This window comes from Chelonoidis abingdonii, chromosome 18 (genome assembly GCF_003597395.2).
Source record: "Chelonoidis abingdonii isolate Lonesome George chromosome 18, CheloAbing_2.0, whole genome shotgun sequence".
NCBI lineage: Eukaryota > Metazoa > Chordata > Testudines > Testudinidae > Chelonoidis > Chelonoidis abingdonii.
This window is the reverse complement of record NC_133786.1, coordinates 10032038-10053740: the sequence shown is the minus strand read 5'-3', so window position 1 is coordinate 10053740 and position 21703 is coordinate 10032038. Positions and strand designations below refer to the sequence as shown.

The 21703-nt window shown below is 48.5% G+C and overlaps 1 protein-coding gene across 1 annotated transcript in view; it reads right to left on the bottom strand.

Annotated features, from left to right (window-relative positions):
- JAM3 (junctional adhesion molecule 3) overlaps nt 1-21392 on the bottom strand; it is a 39141-nt gene extending 17749 nt beyond the window's left edge. The window contains exon 1 of the mRNA XM_032802399.2: nt 21309-21392. Coding sequence (XP_032658290.1) covers nt 21309-21369 — 61 coding nt within the window. The 5' untranslated portion in view covers nt 21370-21392. The remainder of the gene's footprint in view (nt 1-21308) is intronic.
- Nucleotides 21393-21703: the final 311 nt, after the last annotated feature.

The following is a 21703-nucleotide window of genomic DNA, read 5'->3' as shown; positions in this document are numbered from 1 at the left end:
TTCCCCACATGCTGTGATGCTTTTTCCCCTGTCCTCCTCCCTACCTTTCTGCTGCCTTTCCTCTCATTCTCCATGTGATTTGTGCTGTTCTACAAGCACTCTCTCTCTGCTGGCTTAGGAGTCGTGCTTTCCTTCTGTAGCCAGTGACCAGATGTCAGCCGTTTATTATTACTGAACATTTGTATTACAGTGGTGCGTAGACACAAGGCTGTACAAACATAATGTAAGTGATAGTACCCATCCCAAAGAGTTTACACTCTAGAATTGTCCCAGGATTGCCTACTAAAAGCAAGGAAAGACAGCCGGATCCAAGAGGATTCTACCCCGAGCTCTGCTGCAGGGCTTGGGGCAAGACATTTCACCTCTTTGTGCCTCCCCTTACCCATCTGTAAAATGGTGATGATACTGGCCCACCTTTGGGGTCCTTAAATGACAAGTGCTATAGGAGCACTAAAGATAATTACTAGTAACCCGCAAATGATCGAAGCGAGGATCCTTCACTCCTGTGACTGTTCTACTCCAGTTACCTGCATTTCATTATCTCGGAAATTGTACACATTTCAATACATTAGCTGGAGTTTCCTGTAGCATGAAAGCGGTCTGCTGCACTCTGACTGCCTTAAAGAGCAGAACAAATGTATTTACCAGTCAATAAGAAACTGGATACATTTTTTTTTTTTTTTTTTTAAAGAAGCCAATTTCTGGCAGGCTACTTTATTTATTTAAATTTAGGTCACTTGATAAGCTGGCCAGAAATCCGATTGGCCAGCACAAACTTATTTGGTATGTATATAAAGCAATAAAGATAACCACCGCAAGGGGACACCAAAAGCACCTCCGTTCCATGGGCACAGAACCTCCTCACTGTGACAAGTCCATAACATCCTCTGACTTCCTGGATGCCGCCACAATTTCACGCAGGCAGCCGGGAGAGAGCGCAGATGCGCCTCCTTCAGAAGTGCAGGCCCCTGCTCCTGAGCTAGCTGTTTGGAGCCTATGACACCAACGGGCGCAGCAGTTACTCCCTCTAGTAGAGAGCAGTGGTGCACATACACATGACAATATTCTAAGAGGCGTTATGGGGACAACACTCAGGGCAGCCTGTCTCTGAAAGAAAGGAAGCGGTTGGGAGCAGGGGTTAAGTTAATACCCTCGACTCCCAGTCACAAATACATTTCCCTGTAGGTCCCATATACTTGGCTGTTTCAGTGCTTAATAGCAGCGGGGCTTCTCCCCTGCCTGACTTTTTCTGGCATTAGGAAGTGGTCTCCCTTACGCCCTAAGCCAGGGTGGTGCTTGGGCTTGTCCAAATGCAGCGTGACTGAAAACCGTCTGTGTTCTCAGCTCTGCACATTGCACAGCAGGGCCTGAGAGAGCTTTATGAGACCAGGAACAGACAGACATCAAAGAAGGGAAAATTCCTTGATTTTCTTTTTTTTTTCTTTTTTCAGAGCGGCCCCCTACACACACACCAGCCCTCCAGCCAATACAATGCAAACATCCCTGTGATGATAATGGAACATTCGATTGATAGGTTGTTCAGAACAGGGACCCACTTCATCTTGATTACATGTACAGCAATAGGCATGTTGTCAGTACTAAAGAAAGAAGGACTTTGATCATGCAACCAGCTCCATGCAGTGGTGGCCCCATGTGGAGCTCATTGCAGGATCGGGGCCTACGTCTGCAATTTAAAAAAATCCACCCAAACTCATCAACAAATGCAAGAGTTCCAGTTTTCATTCATCAATAATGCAACAAGTGCTCGCTGCTAAGCAGGCCCCAGAAATGAATGTTAATATGTAAAGTATGTGAAACCTTAAACCTGTAAGTTTCCTGGTTTAAATCTGCAACTTGAAGACCTTTCGTGTATTTTGTGCAGAGAAAGCCCATTAACAAACAACCCGCGCACCCGGCCTGCTCTGACGGGGAGATTTACTCTTCTACCTCAATCAGACAGCAAAGCAGCCCACACGCCCGCACAACGGAGAAACCGCTCACTGGAGAGGTGTAGTGGGTTACATACCCATCTACCGCAGGCTCCTGTCTGAGCACCGTGCCAGCTTTCAACATGTTTATGCACACAACAGAGCACTGCTGTTAACCCCACACAGAGACACACAGACTTGCCAAAGGTCGCACCCGGAGTCTGTGGCAGAGCAGGGAATTGAACGTGGCTCTCCTGCATCCCACCACAGGCAGGTCAAGCACCACAGAGGGGTCAGGCCTTTCTTCAATGGATTGCAAGCTCTGCGGGGTAGGCGCTGTCTTCTCATTGTGCGTGCACACAGCCCTCGGCACCATAGGGCTCAGAGTGGGACTGCTAGGTGCTGCTGCAGTACCTACAATAAACCACCACCACCTTCAAGGGAAGACTGAGTGAGTCAGTTGCCCAAGTAAGTGAGGGATGATGTTTGCCTGGGGAGAATGTTCAAGCCACACAGGAGGCACCCGAGGACCAGCATCCAGGGAACTTTTGGGTTCCAAAATTTCTATTCCCTTCCTGCAAAGGGCACATTGTCCAGGATGTGTTTATTTCCCAGATGACAGGCAGGGAGGAGGGAGCACAGAATACGTTGAATAGTGGATATGTCTCATGGGTGACTGCCTGGATGAGTTAGGGGGTCTCTCTCATCACTGACCTCAACGATCAACCTGCCCCCGCCCCCCACTACAGTTCTAGGTTCGCAACATCACAGCAGCTCCTGGAAAATCAGACACTGGACCTGTTGCACCACTGCATGACTCAGAAGAGAGGCAGACAGGTGAGCAAGCTTCCATTTATGTGCACACTGAGTCTTTGGCAATGACCAGAAAGGAAAGAAGGAAACGAAAACAGGTCACTTGTCTGGGAATTTGATAAGACAGTCCTATTCTATTGACCACTGTTCTTAATGCTCTAATTAGCAAACAGACACAGAGCTATCAGATCTTAGAAATGCTCTGGCTCCCAACCAATACTACCTGAGATTTTCAAAGCTATCTAAAGGATTTCAACAACTATCTTACATTATTAAAATTAGTAGCGGGAGGTGTCCAAGTCCCCTAGACCACTCTGTGACTCTCAAGCACCGTGATCATCTACCGTAACTTTCCCTAGACAGTCATAGCACTTTGCAATCATTAGTTAAGCCTCAAACACACATGATGCAGTACATAGGTACTACACCAATCTTACCAATGAAGAAACCAAGGCACAGAGAGCTACAGATACTCAATGAAGGTAAGACAGCAATTCAGTGGCACGTTTGACAGTCCTGTGCTCTAATTACTTGGCAAGCTGCCTTGAGCGGAATGGACGGAGGCCAGGAAGAGGAAGGGCGAAAGGGGACAGAAATGGGAGTATTGAAAAGTGAGGATTTGAAGGTAGTGCCTCGGAATGAGGAGTCAATACACGTTTCTGTTTCTGCTGGCGTTCCACTATCCAGCCCCGGGGAAGCTGCCATCATCACATTGGGCACTGTCTGTAACTTGCAGAAATAAAGTGTCTGCCCCTCTCCTCCCAACAGTGATGTGATACCAATATTGGTGTTAGTGAAGGGAGCAGGCAGATGGCAGTGATAAGAGGCCAGCAGGATGCCCTGATATCATCCCTGACAATGGCCTTTCCCCAGTCCAAGCCCTTCCTCCCAGACCGCTCCTCAGCAATGGCCTGTTGCATTCTCTCTTTGGATGTGGCAAGCGGCTGCATGCATGGCGGAAAACACTCCAGGTGAGAGCCAGGGGACAGCCCCACAGTTCAGTGACACCTGCCAGGGATTCAGGGCGAGGAGGGGAAGGGGACAAATGAACCTTATTTTCATTTTTAATGGTGAGAGTTTTGCCTGGGAGTTTGGGGAGAACCCAACACGCTAGAGAAACTAAGACCCCAGCACCCCATCACCCAATATGGGTCAAGTTTCTGGTTAGGATCAGATCCTAAATCAAGGCAAAGGTATTGCCCAAGGAGGGCTATGCCGCTCTGGGCCACACTTCGCACCCTCAGCAGCATCCTGCGAGTTAGGAGTTTATCTGCACAAGGTGTGGCGAAAAAACACACAAACTCCCAAACTCCACCTTGCGAGGTGGGATGCTCAGTGTCTCCCTAACTCAGGCCCTGGAGGAGAAAGAACATCACCAGCTGCCTGTAGTTCCAAGAATAGAAAGAAGCAGATACACTCCCAGCACTGGCCTTTGTAGTACTCATGGATATCGGGCTGAGTGCCAAGCTGCAATACAGCGACTCTGGGACCTTTAACCTATAATCTCCTACTCCTTCCTCTGACTCTAATCTCCCAAGTGCTTAGTTCTTCTCCATCATGTAGCTTGACCAACATAACGTAAGCAGCACTTCGGAGTGGGCCTATGAGTGAGTCAGTACATCATCTTCCTGTGGGAAAAACAGGCGTTGGGAAAAGGCCAACCATCAGCAAAGCCAACAGCCCAAAGGGGGTGGGGAGAGAGGGCTGGAAACGGCTTCCCTTTTAGGACCACCTCTCCAGACTTTACAGGATCATTTCTTTATCTCTCTGTGTGCTATTAGCCGCAGGCATCAGAGGCAACTGTCCAGCTAACAAGTGCACAGGAACATTTACGAATGAACTTTGCAAGTGACAGATTGCAGGTACTGAGGGAGTGTTAACATCTGCCGACAAGCTCACCACTAAGAGCCTGCCAAGTGTTACTGGAATCGTTTCACACTGGTGAGCTCCGGCCGCCTTCCCTACTGCAGCTTTGAGGCCATGCTGTGTGTCTGCCAGGCAAAGGGGACAGATCCAAGAGAAGGGTAGGAAGCTGCATGGAAAAATGCAAGTTAGCAGAAATTCTCCTGGAGGGAATCATAATTCACCGTAACAATCTGACTCAATTTGCCAGCCTAAAACCAGCCCTGGTGCAAGCCCCAGACCTTCAGGAGCTACCTCCCGCTATGCCAGGGCTGAATTTGGCCTCTTGACTCAGGAACAGAATCAGGAACTAGGGAGGTAGAAGCAGCCTGTGAGTAAGACATGAAGGATGCAAAGAACAACACTGAGGCGAGGCTGGTTTACTTATCCTCGGGGAAGGAAAGTATTTTGAACTTCCCTGCAATTGTACAGGAGAAAGTGCCTAGCCCTGTGGGGTTCCGACCTGTGCCTACAGCCCCATGGCGCTCCGGTAAGACTAATAACAGTTCTGGCCCTTCCCAGGCTGGATTTCTGCCCACTGTCATCAAACATAATATGTACACCGCATGTGACTCTTGGCATGAAAAAGTTACAAGATTCTATGCCACGGAGGAGTCAAACTTGCCATTTGGCTGGAAACTAACTTCTCCTAAGTGCCTGGTTTTGTTTTGTTTTTTTAATTTCTCTTATTGCTATTTTTAGCCAAATATTTTCTTAGCCAAATGCTACCCTGTGTGTTCTGGTCAGAGGCACTTTTCCCATGGAGCCTCCAGCTGCAGCAGCAGGAGGCTTGCTATGTGCGTGAAGGAATTTTATCGGACGTGCTGGTCTTGTGTATCTCAGTGCAGCTTTATTCCATTGCCCTGCCTGGTTCACCAGCACATCTCTGCAGGGAGGGTATTTGGGATCATCCAAGCCAGCGCTCAGCAGTTACACCTGGGCCCTCTAGTCTACATGGTAGCGCCTAGAAGCCCCAATCAGGACACACGGCCCCACGGGGTTCGGCGCGGTTTCATGCCCTTACTGAAAAGACAGTCCCTGCCCCAAAGCTTGGCTATATGGATAGTGTTGCCAGCTCAGTTCACAAGGTGTGAGACGACTGTTCTACCTGCCAGCTCCGCACGCGCCACTCGCAATCTAAACATCAAGCTGGGTCCTGTCTACTTCAGGCAGCAACAGCAGGAAGACTGATTCTGCAATCTGAACGCAGCTGACATTGTCAGCAATATGCAAGGCAGAGCAGAATTCCACTTGCAATCCCACAGCTTGTTTAGCCTGACCCAAAGCCTGTTGACTTCAGTGAGGTTCTGGATCAGACCTTGGGTACGTAAGTCAGCAATTATAAAGATGCTGAACTATTTTTCCTTTTCAAAGCAACATACACAGTAATATTCTCCTGTGACTAATGGGAAACTGAGGCAACAATGAGCGAAAGGGACTTGCCCAAGATCACACAGCAAGTCAGTGGCTGAGCAGGAGGGCAGGTCTCAAAAGTTCCTAGCTCCCAGTTGCAACACAACATTAAGCCACGTAGAGACAGGGAGAGCAGAAATGTAGAATAAAAAGAAGCCATTTTTCCATCTTGCTGGTACAACTGAAGTGGAGTCAGTGCCACTCGTGCGCTCTCTCAGTTGAGTCAGTCCAATGCTGAGTCCAGAATCCAGCATTTGCCCTATGCAGCCACTGCAGCAGCAACATCTAACGCCTTACTTTTAATAAAGCCTCTTTAAATTCCTTAAGCATGAGGGGCAGCAAATGAAACCCAATTCTGCTTTATTCTCTCTAGGGCAGAAGCTCCCTTTATTTAGCGAACCGCTGCTAATAGCTCTGTGACTGTCTCATCAGCCAGTACTGAGGGAGCAAGGCTGCAATTGTTTAGAAATCTGGCACTGCAGAACAAGCTGGGATAATAAGGTCTAAAAGAGAAGATTCCTCATGACAGGCCCACAATAATCTAGTAATCCTAGTTAAGCCCCTGACAATGAAAAGCGCTGAACAACTGTAAGGAAATGAGGCACCAGGGTCCCATTGGACACAGAGGCTCCTGCTGCAGTTCATGCTTCAGGCAGCTATGGGGGAGCCCTGGCTAATGGAGCTGGCTCTGCTCAGCCACAGAACAGCCCCCTAGATAATGCAAATGTGGAACCTGCTCGGAAGGTAAAGGGGGAATTTATATTGGAATATTGATGGCCTAGTTTTTCCATGACTTACAACTGCATACAGAGCCTGCATTACTCACTATGCTCAGTATGAAACTATTATCAGGCTCGGGCCCTTAGAGAGCAACCCAGTAGGTATCCCTTTCTCATGCATCCATCAATGATGTGGCATCTGGACATGGCTCTCCACATTAAAGGTGGGATTGCCTGCTTGGGATCCCCGCCGCTCACAAACTGAGTCTTCGAGGCTGTAAGGCACACAGGTCCTGTTCCCTGCAGGTAGGCCCATGAGCGCACAGCTTTATGGGATGGCGTCCTTCTTGTCCAACGCTCCAGGGACTGACTCAGAGGCCTCCAGAGCTGCTACAGCTTAAGCTAAAGGTCTCCAGTGGGGGCTGCACCAGACTCCTGTCCCCCGTGCATCAGGCACAGAAGGTGCTACGTAACACACTGGCCAGATACACTGATTCTCCAGCTGCAGCACTGTTTAAAATCCAGCTCAAAACCAAAAACACTGCTGGACCAAGAACCTTGTGGTGCTCTCCATCAGCCCCGGGCAGCCTAAATTTTTCATTCACGACACACACCCAAATGGCATGGCAGCGCATATATCACAGTCACTAATGGAAAGGGAGCCTCAGCCAAGATTGGTTAAAGAGACTGGTCATTTTGGGAGCCTCTGTATGCGGGAAGCCCAGCTAGAGACACCTGAAAGCGGCCTGTCAGAAAGTGAAGAGCCCTACCCTCTGGAAAGGCCCTTTGAGGTGCCTCAAACGGGGCATCCAACGTTATGACTCACTTCTGAAAACCATGGCCCCAGTTTCTTTCTGCAGATTCCAGATCAATTTGCTCCATTTACAGTTGAAAAGATTATTTTCCAACTGCCAACGCCAGACTGCAGCCCAGGACCTGATAACCCACGGGGGGGGGTCCTTTCCACCTCCAGCATCCGCACCTGCAATAAAATCTCTGCAACCTCAGTGTTGCTGCTGAGCCATAAAGAAAACAAGCACTCAGCTTGCTCTTCCATCACCGCATTGGCTCTGTGCTGGTAAAGACAGCAGATCTGACACAGATTCAAGCACAGAGCAGCAGCTGTGAATGCTGCCACAGGTACTTTGGCTTTTAACTGAAAATTATTATGTTTGGTTATGTGTATTCTAGTAGCTTCAGAATGTCGTGGACCAGATCCCCACCATGTGAGGTGCTGTACAAACAGAACAAAAAGATGGTCCAAGCCCCAATGCTATTGCTGCAAATTGAGGGATGTACAGGGGAATTGAACTCAGGACTGAGGGGAAGAAAACGGGGGAGGGAAGAGGGAAAGAGAAGGGATATTGCAATAGTAGGATTAAGTAATAAAAGATATTGCACCACATCAGGAGCGTGAGGCTGACTGACAGATGTGAGAAGCAGGACACCTCTCTCTCTGAAGTGAGTGAGCATGAGCCAGGAACTGAAAAAGCTCTTGGTAGACATTCAAGCAGCTGTAGCCATTACGTTTTGTCACTCAACTGCAAGAAGTTTCCAACAATGCTCACTCCAAGTAATTTCACAGTATTACAGCCAGAGAGGCATCAGATTGCATTAGCATAGCCCTTTACAAAGCTGTGTGATGCAGGTGGAGCCACTGTGCTGGGACTCCATCCAGTTTGTAACCTTTTGGTACAGCGCACTGCATACATGCTCCAAAGAGCCATCCATCTGGAGTAAGTGTGCGTGAAGGAGACTAAGTCTTTGTACCTGCTTCATGAGTGGTTCAGATCTCTAATGCAGATGTGGCCAATCAGCAATGGAACAGCCATGCTGCCTCTGGGACAAATACTGTCCCCACTCATTCCAGTCAACCCTCAACCCACACACTTCAATTTATACTTGCTCCCGGTATGTATGTTATCTCCAGTTACTAATGTGCAACTGACAGCACTATCCACATCACCTGTAGCTTTAGCGTTACGTCTTCTGTACCTGGTAGGGTTATTTGTCATCAAGGTAAACCCTAACAAACTGAATGGGTGCAAATGCCCTTGTGTGAACTTAGCCATCAGCCCCAGCCTGCTATTCTGGCCACCAGCTGCGAAAACGAGGCTATTCCTGAGCACAAACAAGGCCTGAGAGGAAAAAGGAGTGTTTAAAAGGGTGTCTGGGGCAGCAGTTGGATTATTGGGAACCCCTGTAATTCATGTGAACAATAACTCCTGCTGATGAGTGGGCAGGCCCTCCCGTTCACTGCTGGCTAACGGCCAGTAACAGCCGCATGTTATTTCCAGGAGGGGGCCCCAGGGTCGTGCCATGGACACAACCCCATAAATGCACACTGGAACATGAATGGAGCACCCTGTGCCCCGTAAAACGCCCACGTACTCCCATGCCCTGGAGATGCCAGCTCAAATCCCAGAACAGCTGTCAGCACTGGGTCACAGAGCACAGTCACTTCTGTACTGGAAGAGGGGGGCAGTGGGGTGGTTAGAAGCCGTTCCCAGTGAACAGAAACAAGACTTCAAAGGACTTATCCTCCCCTGAGCGGGAGGGAAGTTTATTAAATCATGCAGTGCAGCGGGGCGAAGACAGCTCTCCTCTGGCCAGGCTGATCAGAGATTCGCTATGGAGAAAGTCAGTAGCTGATTTCACAGCCCGGCTCCGACGCTGGCCCACACAACACTAACTCAGCGGGCAGACCTGCAACACCCCCTTATACCAGCAAGACACTTAAGCACATGCTTTACTTTAAGGACTTTTAGCCCCACTGATTTCAGTGGGACCATTTTATGCTTAGAGGGAGGCATGCACCCTCGCACCCTGCTGAGCTGGGCACATTGTGGCAGTATGTGCTGTCCTTGTTTTGTGGTTAAACAGAGCAACCAGCATTCAGGGCTGTCAAAACAAGACCTTTCACCAGCAACAAGGGGCAGGCTTGCAAAGGCTCAGAGGACAGTTACACACCCAGCCCCCATCCAAGAAGGGGGCTTCACTACCGCCTATGGCTTGGGAATTCTCCCCTCTAAAATAATCTGATTGCTGGTTCAGATGACATGCTCGCCCATGACTGTGGGTCTCCTGGACAAGCATGCAGCTTCACTTTTAGAAAGCTGCAGGTTCATTTTGGCTTCCCCAGGACAGCACGTCTACTTGGAGCAGCCTTTTCCAGGTCTGCATGGGTCTACTTTTTGAGCTGTGCTTGTGAAGAACTGTCAGGCTTAGGGCCGTTGTAGCTCTGGCCTCTCGATTTTTTTTTTTTAATTTGGTCAATTGGGTTCAGAGAAAGTTGAACTGATTTCATTAAATAATGTCCTTTGACAACGACACCATCCCAGCTGCCATCCTTTAGTGGTTGGCCCATAGAAGAGTGTGAGGTTGCAATGTTTGCTCTGCAGCAACCACATACAATGGGACGAACCCTGCTCTCTGTTTACACCAGTCTAAATCCGGAGTGACTCCACTAGCTTCAGTGGAGTTACTCCAGATTTAGGCCAGTGTCGCCTGAGAACAGAGCCTAGCCTACTATTCCTAGGCACGGGCTATGATTCATACCAAGAGGTCTCAAGTCCAGGTCGCCAACAGGTGTCACAGGGTCACAGAGACCCTCCTGTTCTATTTTTCAGCAGTAAGGATGTCCCATCTAGATCCAAGTTAGATGGGGCGGGGAGGAAGGCAAGGGTCCTAGTATGGAAAAAACTGAGAACTCCTGATTGATGGTGCATTAGGAACAGGTGGGATTGTTTAGTGGTTAACAAATGGCACTGGAGAATCAGGATCCATAGCTCCCTTCCCCTCTTGCTTTGGCTAAGTCACTTATGCTTTCCCAGAGCTGTGTATTACACCCTTCCTTTATGTGGTTGTGAGTGGTAGGCAAGTCAATGAACATGACCTGATTTTGAAAAGTGCTGAGTACCCAAAAGACCCAGTGAAGTCAATGAGAGCTGCAGGTGCTCAGAGTAATGCACTAGTATGTGTGTGTCACAGGTCCCGCTCTGGGGCAATCTGCAGACGATATGACTTACAGCTACATAGCACTGGCTCCTTAGCCCAAGCACTCACAACTTATGCGTTTAGCTCTGGAGGTCAGTTCGTGGTGGCTCTGCCGTCACTCAGCACCTCTGAAAAGCAGCCCACTCATTTAGGTGCCCAAATGCAGATGTAGGAGCCCAACTTTAGGCAGCCAAGTTTGAATATTCTGATCTTAACCTCTCTCCCTTTGTGCAAGTGAGAATACTACCGACCCCACTGGGATGCAGTAATTTATTTACGTTTGCAGTGTTGTGAATTCCTCACCTACAGGATGCTATCGAGGCAAAGTGCCGCTATTGTTGCAACAAAAAGGAAGTAAACCCAAGAATTGTGTGTGGCACAAAATAAACAATATCACAGGGCTGCTGCAAACAGTGACTCGCTGAAAAAATAAATAACTAAACAGACACCACTGGGAGGAAGAAATGTTTATCTTAGAGCTTTTGTAGGGCTTAGTATGAAAAAAAATGGAGGTTAACACAACGATTGGAAAGTATATAAAAAAGAGCAACTGACAAGATCCTTCAAAGGGATAAAATAAATCTCAGAAGAGCGGCGTATGCTACTGGGCTTCACAGCCTCACTCGAGTCATTAACTGTAAACTCTGAAAAGGTTCCTCTGCCGGAAATGTTTCAAGAAGAGTGTTTGCAGCCAAAGCCCCTCTGGAAAAGTCCATTTGCTGCGTGCCGCACGAGCAGTGTGCAGTGCCATTAACGGACACCGGGAACATGAGAGCGAAGACTTGGTAGTTGGCTCATGGAGACCTCCCCTTCCACTACTGTTACTTGGCTGCTGCAAAGGCCACCATATCTACCTACCTTAAGGATCCCTCCAAGTCTCTGTGGCAGCCCATTAGGCCCAACCCTGCAAATACTTAGGTGCAGGTGTAGATTTCATTACATGAAGTGTTGCAGTGGGGTTTGGACTGTAAGATCCTCAAGATAAGGACTGTCTCTCTGTTCTGTGTTTGTACAGCCCCAAGCGTCCTGAGGTCCTGCTCCATGACTAAGGCCCCTATATACTACTGTAATACAAAAACAGGGTTAGGGCCTTTATTTTCCAGGCATTGATAACCTGCCTATGATATTCTCCACCCATCCCACCCACCAATGCTAATCTTGGTCTAAAAGAACAGAGCCTTTTACAGCTTAGCTGTCTGTTTGCCCAAGGGATCTGTTTGCATTTCTATTGTAGACAAATAAAGATTTATCATCACTGTGCTAAAGATGGATGAGCAAACTGTGTGCCTCGCTTTTAACCATGCCTTTGCAAAACTGGTCTAGTATTTTAAACAAAACCTGCTCAGCCAATTCTAAATTACAGGTTTGCGGGGGGGGGAAGTGTAAAGAATGCACTATATTATACACACACATTTATGTCTATACATAGTTTGGAGGAGCAGTACGTGGTGTAAGTATACATGTATTCAAACGTCATTTGGACTAATCATATTACATTTTAGTTTGGCATTATATAGTTTTAAAAGTTAGCATTATGTTATTCCAAAATACAGACTAGATTACTTTTGCACTGGAAAGTGGAGGGATTTGTTTCTTTGTTTTTAAATGCACACACACACAAATGATTAAGGCACTGATCCTGCAACTGGCTATGCTTGATATGCACCTCACAGACAGCATAAAGTCTCATTGAAGTCAAATCAGTATGGCTGCTGGGATCTGCTCACGTGGAGCAGGTAGCAGGATCGGGGCCTAAATATGAAATTGTAGCCACTTTTATAAAACATATTTAAAGATGCATGTCTGTAGTAATGTCACAGTTGGAACAGGTCGAGAGAACAGGGGAAAGAGGGTTAGGTTTCAGGAGGGACCTAATTCATTCTGACCCCTGGAGCTCAGCAACACAAGCTGGTGCCCACGCTGCTACCAAACATGCAAAGGCCTCTTGGCATGTAACCCTGGCCTCTCTAAAAATCTCTTTCCTACAACTCTGCCTGTCTGTCTGCCCCATCACTTATTACTAATGAAGTAACAATCGTGTCATATTTTGGAGATCTAGCATACGGTGTGCTGTCTATTTAGCAACCTCTGAGTATTTTCAGATCAAACTCCTCTAGTTTAGTTCATTAGACCCCTGTAGAGACACTGGCAAAAATGACTGGTGGTTTTCAGTGCCTCCATTTTTGAAGGCCCAAACTAAGACAGTTTTAAGGGAACTGATTTTCACATAGTGCTGAAATTCGTCCCTCTGAAAACCAGGTCTCTTTTGCAGTGTATAAAAGTGGGCATCTAAGAACTGAAGCCCACAAAATCACTAGCCACTTTCAAACACTGGCTGTTTATGCAATGGATCTGAATTGTTCCAAACATTTATTAGGGCTGGGATTTTCCAAGGAGGCTATGGGAGTTAGGAACAAAAGTCCCATTGGATTTCAATGGGAACTAAATGCCCAGCTTTCTCAGGCTCCTTTGAAAATCTCACCCTAGGTGAATAATACACATTTTGAAATGTGTCATTGCAGATCTACTTGAAGTAAGGCTGAATCAACTGTTCTGAACAGTTACCCTTTCACACAGACACAGCAGAGGTATAACAAATCGCTGAAGAAGCACAGAACTCAGGCTACGTCTACACTGCACGATTAATTCGAAGTAGTTTAAACCGATATTACAAAACCGATGTTATAAAATCGGGTTTGCGCATCCACAGTGCAATCACAAAATCGATTGCTTGCGTCCCTGGTCCAAGGCTACCATCGCATTGAAGGCGGCGTGCATGGTGGTAGCTGTTCCTACAGCTATCCATAGTTCCCCACTTCCGTGTTAGAAGCAACAGTGCCTGATGGGCAGAAAAATTGCCCGAGTGTGCTAGGATACAGCTCACCCCTCCCTTTGTGAAGGCAGCAACACCCTTTGGCGCCTGTTTCGTAAGAGTCGCATTGAGCAAACGCCATAGCACAGCAATCTTTCCCCTTTTTTTCCATTGGGGGGGGGGTATTAAACCTGAGGAGCTGTTCCCTGAACGCACGCCAGACACTGTGTGTGAACCTACAGGACATTGGTGACTCAGCAAGAATGCAAATATTTTAGAGACTGCGTGGATGGGGATAGCAGAGTCCTCAAGTACCCCCACCCCTCCCTTCATGGCGTCCATTTGAGTCTCTGGCTTCCCTTAGCGCTTGTCAACGCAGCGGCTGTGTCATCCTAACAGTTTTTTTATTCAAACGCTTTGGCATTCGTGTTGCCTGGACGGAGCAGGATAAAGATTGTCTCCCCATACAGCGATCAGACCTAGTATCTCCCGACGGTCCATCCTGGGCCTTTCTTGGATTTGAAGACTGCATCGCCAGCCGTGCCTGATCAGAGCTCCACGCTGACAAGCAGGGAAATGTATTAATTCAAAGTCGCGGGGCTTTTCTGATTTACCTTGCCCGCTGCATCGAGTCAGATTGCTTCCAGAGCGGTCAGTGGGGCACTTCTGGATACCGCCTGGAGGCATAACGTCGATTTCCGTCCACACGAACCCTAATCCGAGTTATCACTATCGAATTTAGCGCTACTCCTCTCGTTTGGGAGGAGTTCCGAAATCGATTTAAGGAGGCGGTAAAATCGATATTAATGACGACGTCATGTGAACAGATACAGCGTTAAATCGGTATATCGGCCATTAAACCGATTTAAAGTCGCAGTGTAGACCTGGCCTCAGTATTAAAGCTGGAAGAGTCTTTAAATGGACCAGCTGTACCTAAATAATTTATGAGGTCTCTATCCTCCTGGTGATCTTACATTTGTGTTCTAATAATCAGGCACACTGATAGGATAAGACTAGAGAAAGAGAATTCCCTTCACACTGCAATCCCTGGGATTAATGAGTTTTAAAAAAACAAAACACAACCCACAGGGCGACCCTGAACATTATCTGAATGCAATTTAATGTTATCTACCACATTCATTATTGCTTCAAAACCTTTATTTCCTCTTCGGCTAGTAACCTGCTCTCCATAGCACTTTGCAATATCCTGAATGAAGGACACTACGCAACCCAATCAATTCTATTATCGTCACCTATGAAGCAACTTACACAGCACAAGGTAACTCAGATTAACATTTCAAATTTACGCTGAGGACCCATGGGTCAAGTCTAACAGTTAGATTTCAGCTGTAGGGAACTGTGTGGATCCTGGTTTGCTCTTATAAAACCTGCACCTATATCTGTTGCCAGCAAAATTCAGGAGATTTTGTTCCAGTCAATTGTAAAGTTTGAACGGGGACTCCTCATGTTTCAACCCTAATGAAATGTACCTTGAAGGCCCAACAGCTGTGGGAAAGCAACTTAGACCAGGTACTTTAGAAGCTGGTAGAGCAACCTCTCCAGAGCTCACACTCATCACGCTGCCCGGCTGTTTCTAAAGATTTCAGGCTCTATTATGCAGCTGTCTTAATGTTTTCGCACTACCAAGCTATGTGCTAGACAGCTGTACTTTATCAGTGGAGCTACACAAAGCTTCCTTACAGCATGAAAATCAAAGGAAGAGACTGCAAAAGAAGAGGTGATAACAGAACTTCGGCAGACAATTCTCTTGCAGAAAACATCTTTAATACTACCTCCCCCATAGTTTATCCCTGGAGGACGCTTGCTTGACCTCCATTTATCTAAAATGAGAAAGAGAACTTTGCCAGGATCCGACTATCCTAAAGGCCAACACAGCAACAATCTGTCATTGTTAAAATCACTAGAAAAGAATGCATTGTCAAATAATTGAACTCCAAGACAACCCCTTCTCACTCCAATTAACTGGAGGGCGGGGATGGGGGGGGAGGGGGGAGCATCATGTGCATATGGGAGATTACCTAGATGAAAGGGTGTGAAGGAAACAAAGACCTTGGAAGTTTGCAAAGCCAGACGTCCAATTTCCAGTTAGAGAATCTGGATAGTGTAGTCCAACAGGCACTTCTTGTCCTGAGCAGAACTATAGTTGGAACTACAGCTAAAGGGTAGGCGAAACACAGCAGGTGAAATTCAGCCATATGTCCTGCTTAACTACAATTTGGACCATCAAATGGTCCTGGGCAGACTCTGCAAAGGAGTGCCCGTCACCTGATGACGTGTGCCCGTACTGCTACACGACACACGTTACTGATGTTTATTGGTTTGCTTTTGTCTTTGGGCAAAACACAATGCCCCCAATGAAGTGCACGGCCTTTATCAACAGGGAAGTAGATGGCAGGGCTTATCTGCCTGTTGACAGAGGAAACAAATTGGAAATGTAATTACACTCATTAATTTTATATCTTTAATTCATCTGTTTTTATATGCTGCAATTTCAAAACAAGCCTCCAGGCACCAGTAAAACGATGATGCAAAGAAAGCAGTTATTTTATCCTGTCGAGAGGAGGGTTTGCACTAAATGCTCGTGTTTTGCATACAGGGAGTTAGGCCTCCTGGGATCCTGAACACAGCACATAGTGCTCTCTGGAAATTCTCCCCCTGCCTGGATTCTGCTTTATAAAAAGTTCACACACTTTCCTGGAATCATCAGGGTTCGATGCAATCAGCTGTGAGGCATTAGCTCGAAACATAGGAGGGGGAGGCCAGTTCTGTCTCAGTGCACACACCAATCCCACCACCCCCATTCTAACTGTCAAGAATGCCAAAGCAGAGAACACAACTTGTAAGAGTAAAACTCTCCCCCACACCCACCCCCCCAAAATAAACCACCTCTCTACCAATCCAAATGAGCTTCAGGAAAAATAGGAGCTAGCTATCAGGGCTCCCCAACATTCAATCTTTTGGTGTGAGCAAAGAGAAAGGGCACACTGGCAGGAAATTAAGGAATCCTAGCTACCCACAGACATCATGTATCCTTGTTTGCTAAACTGGGGCTGCAAAAGAACATTCTGCTTTGTAAACTTGTTTAGGTGACTGCTGGCCATTCAAGTCATACACATGGTTCAAAACCCAAGCACACCAAGGGATAAAACTAAAAAAAGTTATGTTTAGTCCAAGAGACACAAAATTCAACCTCCACAGGGGAAGTAAACTAGTCTGTAAAGACAGCCCAAGTTCACAGCTAGGGTCCTTATCGCTCAGCAGCTTTCTCTCTTTGCACAATAAACACATTTTCCTCCTTCAGCCCACTTGTGCTTAAGGAACAAAATAATCATCAGAAGCATTTAGAGCAAGAGGGAATTTGCTAGTATCACTTTCTCTGTCAACAGCTGTAAAGTGGATGTGCATGAAACTTGCAGCCCCTTCTGTTACACTTTGGTGGTGATGCCAACATATTCCTCGCTCGACTGGCAGTACCAAACCCTTCCTATGATTTTTTTTTTAACCTGTCATTAAGCATCCACTTTTTCTCCAGCTCACTGAGCTGTTTCTCCTGGTTTTTAATTATCTGTTGAAAATAGAGCAACACTGGGACTACATGCAGTCAGAAAATCCTTACACGCAACTCACACACCAGTTTAGCACTAGAGCTAAAAACACCACCTTGAAGAAGCCATTTTTGGCACCAACAGCTGACCCAGCACTTGTTTGCTTCTGGAACAGGTGGACTGTATATTAAACAAAAATCAGGAGACTTTTACCATATAGTTTACAAAGATAAGTGATTGTAGAATCAAACATATTAGTGAACAAACAAACTTAACCCAAGTCAAAATAAGTCAAGTCAAATATCAATTGATTACAATAAAGCATCCGTACATATATTTTCATGCGAGATGGGTAGAAGTCCAACCTCTGGGTCCAAATGCCTCAGAATTTTCAGAGAGTTGCAGGGGGGATCATTCAAAATCCAAACTTGGATCTGAATTGCAGAAAGGGTTATTATAAACCATGGAATATTCAAACTCCAGCTAGAGGCCTGTCTATATTAGCTGTTTGCAGCACTGTAGTCCCAGGATATGAGCGAGCAGATCTGACGAAGAACACTGTGCAGCTCGAAAGCTTGTCTCTTCCACCAACAGAAGTTGGCCCATTAAGATATTACCTTACCCGCCTTGTCTCTATATTAGAAAAGTTTATACTAGTGTAGCAAATCCGATGTAGCTGTATCGCATTGATGTAAAACGGGACTTGCATCAACACAACTTACTCCACTGGTGTAGCTGCATTAGTGCAGATTTCCCTAACGTAGACAGGCTCTTCAGATTTTCTACAGTGCCCATAACTGTATTATTATTTATTCGGATTATGGTAGCACTTCAAGGTCACAATGGAGATCAAGGCCCCTCTGTGCTAGGTGCTGTACATACACAGAGTAAGAGGCAGTCCCTGCCCCAAAAAGCTCACAGACTAAGGCCTGGTGTACACTTAAAAATTAGATTGACCAAGCTACATCGCTCAGAGCTGTGACAAATTTCATGCCCTAAGCACCTAAGTTAAATCGACCTAACCTCCAGTGTAGATGCGTCTAGGTCGATGAAAGGATTCTTCCAACAACCTAGCTACTGCCTCTCGGAAAGGTGGATTAACTTCATCCAAGGAAAAACCCTTTCTGTTGATGTACAAAACGGCTACACTCCGGTGCTCCAGGGCACAGCTGCAGCGCCATAGCTGTGCCACTGTGATGTAGACATCATCTAAACCTGGCTGCAAGTACCCAAATGCTCCAAATGTGAGTTTTGCAGCCTGGGGCCTCGGCATGTTTGTAGAAGGGGATTTTAGCAACCAGCCAGATGTCCAAGCCACTGCCAATTACTGGGGTGGACTATCAATTATTTTGGTGGTTGTATTTAGCCATTTAGTAGGCCTTTGCAGAAACTTGGCATAACTAAGGCATGGTGGGGGGGAAGGGAGGGCGCTTTAGCTATCACAAGAAATGGGCTTGACACTCCCTGATATGCTGGGGTAAGCATCTGTGAAAAAAAGGAAGTCTGGATATATTTCCGAACTGCTATTCTAGGGAAATATGACTCCCAGACTGACTGCTTGCTTAACCATTATTTTTTTAAATAATATATTTTTGTAACACCTGCTTTTTGCCTAATGATTGATTCTGTTTGGTCAGCCATGTAAGATTTTCTTGCTTGACATGTCTCGTAACTTTTCAGGTATAAGAGGGGAACTGTGGGTTTGGGTCACGTGGATCACCTCGTGGCCTCCAGCCACAGACGAAAGGTTGGCCACCGGAAACTTGCGACTGAGTCTCCTGAATATCGCTCCAAACTCCTGAGGGGTAATTATCTGCTTAGGGTGTTCTATAACCTATTGTGTTTGAGACTAAACAAAGCAGTGACTTTGAGTAAAGGTATTCCAATGGGAATACTGGAGACTAATACAGTGTCTGGCTTTAAAGTGAAAGCACATGGTTTAGGTTTGTTTGTGTCAGCCACACAGCAGATGGAAGTGCTGCATCTCCCTTGGTTTGTCCTGATACCGCCTTGCATAGATTAAAGTTATCAAGAGCTTTGGGCTCAGGGGAACCTCGGGTAACATGTTGACAAGTTTTAAGAGTAGAATTTTCCATCCAAATCTCCTCTTCTATTTGGTTTTCAAATACTCAGCAGGCATCAAACGTCCTGAAAGTCTCAGAATCAGCTGCCCCCTTTCGCTGGGGCATTAAGGCCACAGTCAGGCCAAGACTTATGCACTTCCTTAACTTTATGCCTTGTGAGGAATTCTATCGACTTTGACAGGGCTGCAGGCAGCACATAAAATTAAGCGTAAGTATGTGTAAGTCTCTTCAGGCTCAGGGCCTATGCCATAGTACCGTAGTAAGAATTCCACACCCACCCACATCCACAAATACTGATTTCTCCTTCAGTGTGCTGTCTGCAGAGAGTAGCGGAGCAGTGTGGGGTGGGGAAGGCACTCAGGCACACTGGCTGCCACCCGACCCTGTCCTGCCTTTATTCATAGCCAGACAAGTGAGTCCAAACTCATTCCTGAACTGAACTAGCAAATGTTTCTGCAGTTAAACTGCCAACATTCATGTGGGGCCCCCTAAACAACAGGGGCCTGTGCCCTGGACTGAATAGGCTCTACTGTCCCGCCTGCCTGCCTGCCTGCAGAGGCTGCACATTCCTGACACCCTCTGGGACAAGGGCTGACTGAGATATAGATATTCTTAAAACCATTCTGATTCCAAGGCCACAGACACCGACGCTCCCCATTGCCCTGCCCCGATCCCTGCAGGCCGGGGTATCTCTCAGCCCAGCCCTCCTGAACAGCAACCCCTGAGGGTGCCTGCAAGCCCCTCTCTGGCTCCCAAAGCAGAGTGGCATATACTGAGGTGGGGAGTCCCTGGCCCCTCTGAACCTAGAAATGGGGGTGCATAGGGAGCGATACACACAAACAGCCTCTAGAGAGAGCACTCTGCCCAAGGGGCTGCTCAATTGGCTCCCAGCCCAGCCAGGGACCCGAGCCCAGAGAAGCCGGGATGTTCCTCCCGCTCTCCAAGTTGAGCCTCTTGCCCAAGGACCCCTCCCCTGCTACCCCGTGCACTGAGGGGCAGCTGGTCCCCTCTCCCCAGAGACCCCATGCACCTGTGCGCAGTGAGTTGCCCCCTTCCCTGTCCTCCTCATGCACCAGGGCATGGCGAGTCCCCCCACCCGGCTACCCCATGCAGCAGGGGGCAGCCAGTCCTTCCCTGCCCTACCCTCCTCATGCACCGGGGCATGGCAGGTTCCTCTGCCCTATGCAGCAGGGGACAGCCAGTCCCCACCTTCCCTGCCCTCCTCATGCACTGGGGCCCAGCAGGTCTCCCCCCGCTACATCATGCCGCAGGGGGCAGCTACTCCTTCCCTGCCTTGCTCATGCACTGGGGCATGGCAAGTTCCCCCCCACCCCGCTACCCCATGCAGCAGGGGGCAGTCAGTCCCTCCTTCCCTGTCCTCCTCATGCACTGGGGCATGGCAGGTCGCCCTGCCTCACTACCCCATGCAGCAGCGAGCAGCCAGTCCCCACTTCCCTGTCCTCCCCATGCGCTGGGGCACGGAAGGTCGCCCTGCCTCACTACCCCATGCAGCAGGGGGCAGCCAGTCCCCACTTCCCTGTCCTCACCATGTACTGGGGCATGGCAGGTCCCCCTACCCCACTACTCCATGCAGCAAGGGGCAGCCAGTCCCCCCCACCCTCCTCATGCACTGGGACATGACAGGTACCCCTGCCACACTACTCCATGCCGCAGGGGGGCAGCCAGTCCCCCCCGCCCTCCTCATGCACTGGAGCATGACAGGTCCCCCTGCCCCACTACTCCATGCCGCAGGGGGCAGCCAGTCCCCCCCCGCCCTCCTCATGCACTGGGGCATGGCAGGTTCCCTTGCCCCACTACCCCGTGCAGTGGGGGGCAGCCAGTCCCCCCTTCCCTGCCCTCCTCATGCCCCGGGGCACAGCAGGTCCCCCTGCCCCACTACCCCGTGTAGCGGGGGGGGCAGTCAGTCCCCCCTTCCCTGCTCATGCACCGGAGCATTGCAGGTCTCCTCTCCTTTGCTCCCCCCCCGTGCAGCGGGGCGCGGCCGCTCCCCCGCCCCGGGGTATTATCATCTCCCAGACTCGGCGTCTCTCTGCCACTCCCCGGCCGGGACTCACCGAGCATCGGCAGCAGCAGCAGCAGCAGCAGCAGGAGCAGCGTCCGCCGCCTGAGCGCCATGATGGGATGTGCAGAGCCCCTGCTGGCTGCCGGGGCCGGAGATTGCGCACTCCCGGGCTGGACGGGTCCCAGCACGGGAGGGGGGTGAAGAGGAAGGAGGGAAGGATGCTGCTGAGGCCTCGGCTACCAGGGCAACAGTATCTAGGAGACAGGGGATGCCCGAGCTTCGTTGTCGGGGCAACGGTATCCAGAACACAACTCGGTTGGAGCCTGGGTATCCGGGGAGCTCCATCTAGGTTACGGGAGAGGCTGGAACTTGCTTACCATCAGGGCCAGTGCAAGGATGTTTCGTGCCCTAGGCGAAACTTCCACCTTGCGCCCTCCCCCACCCGTG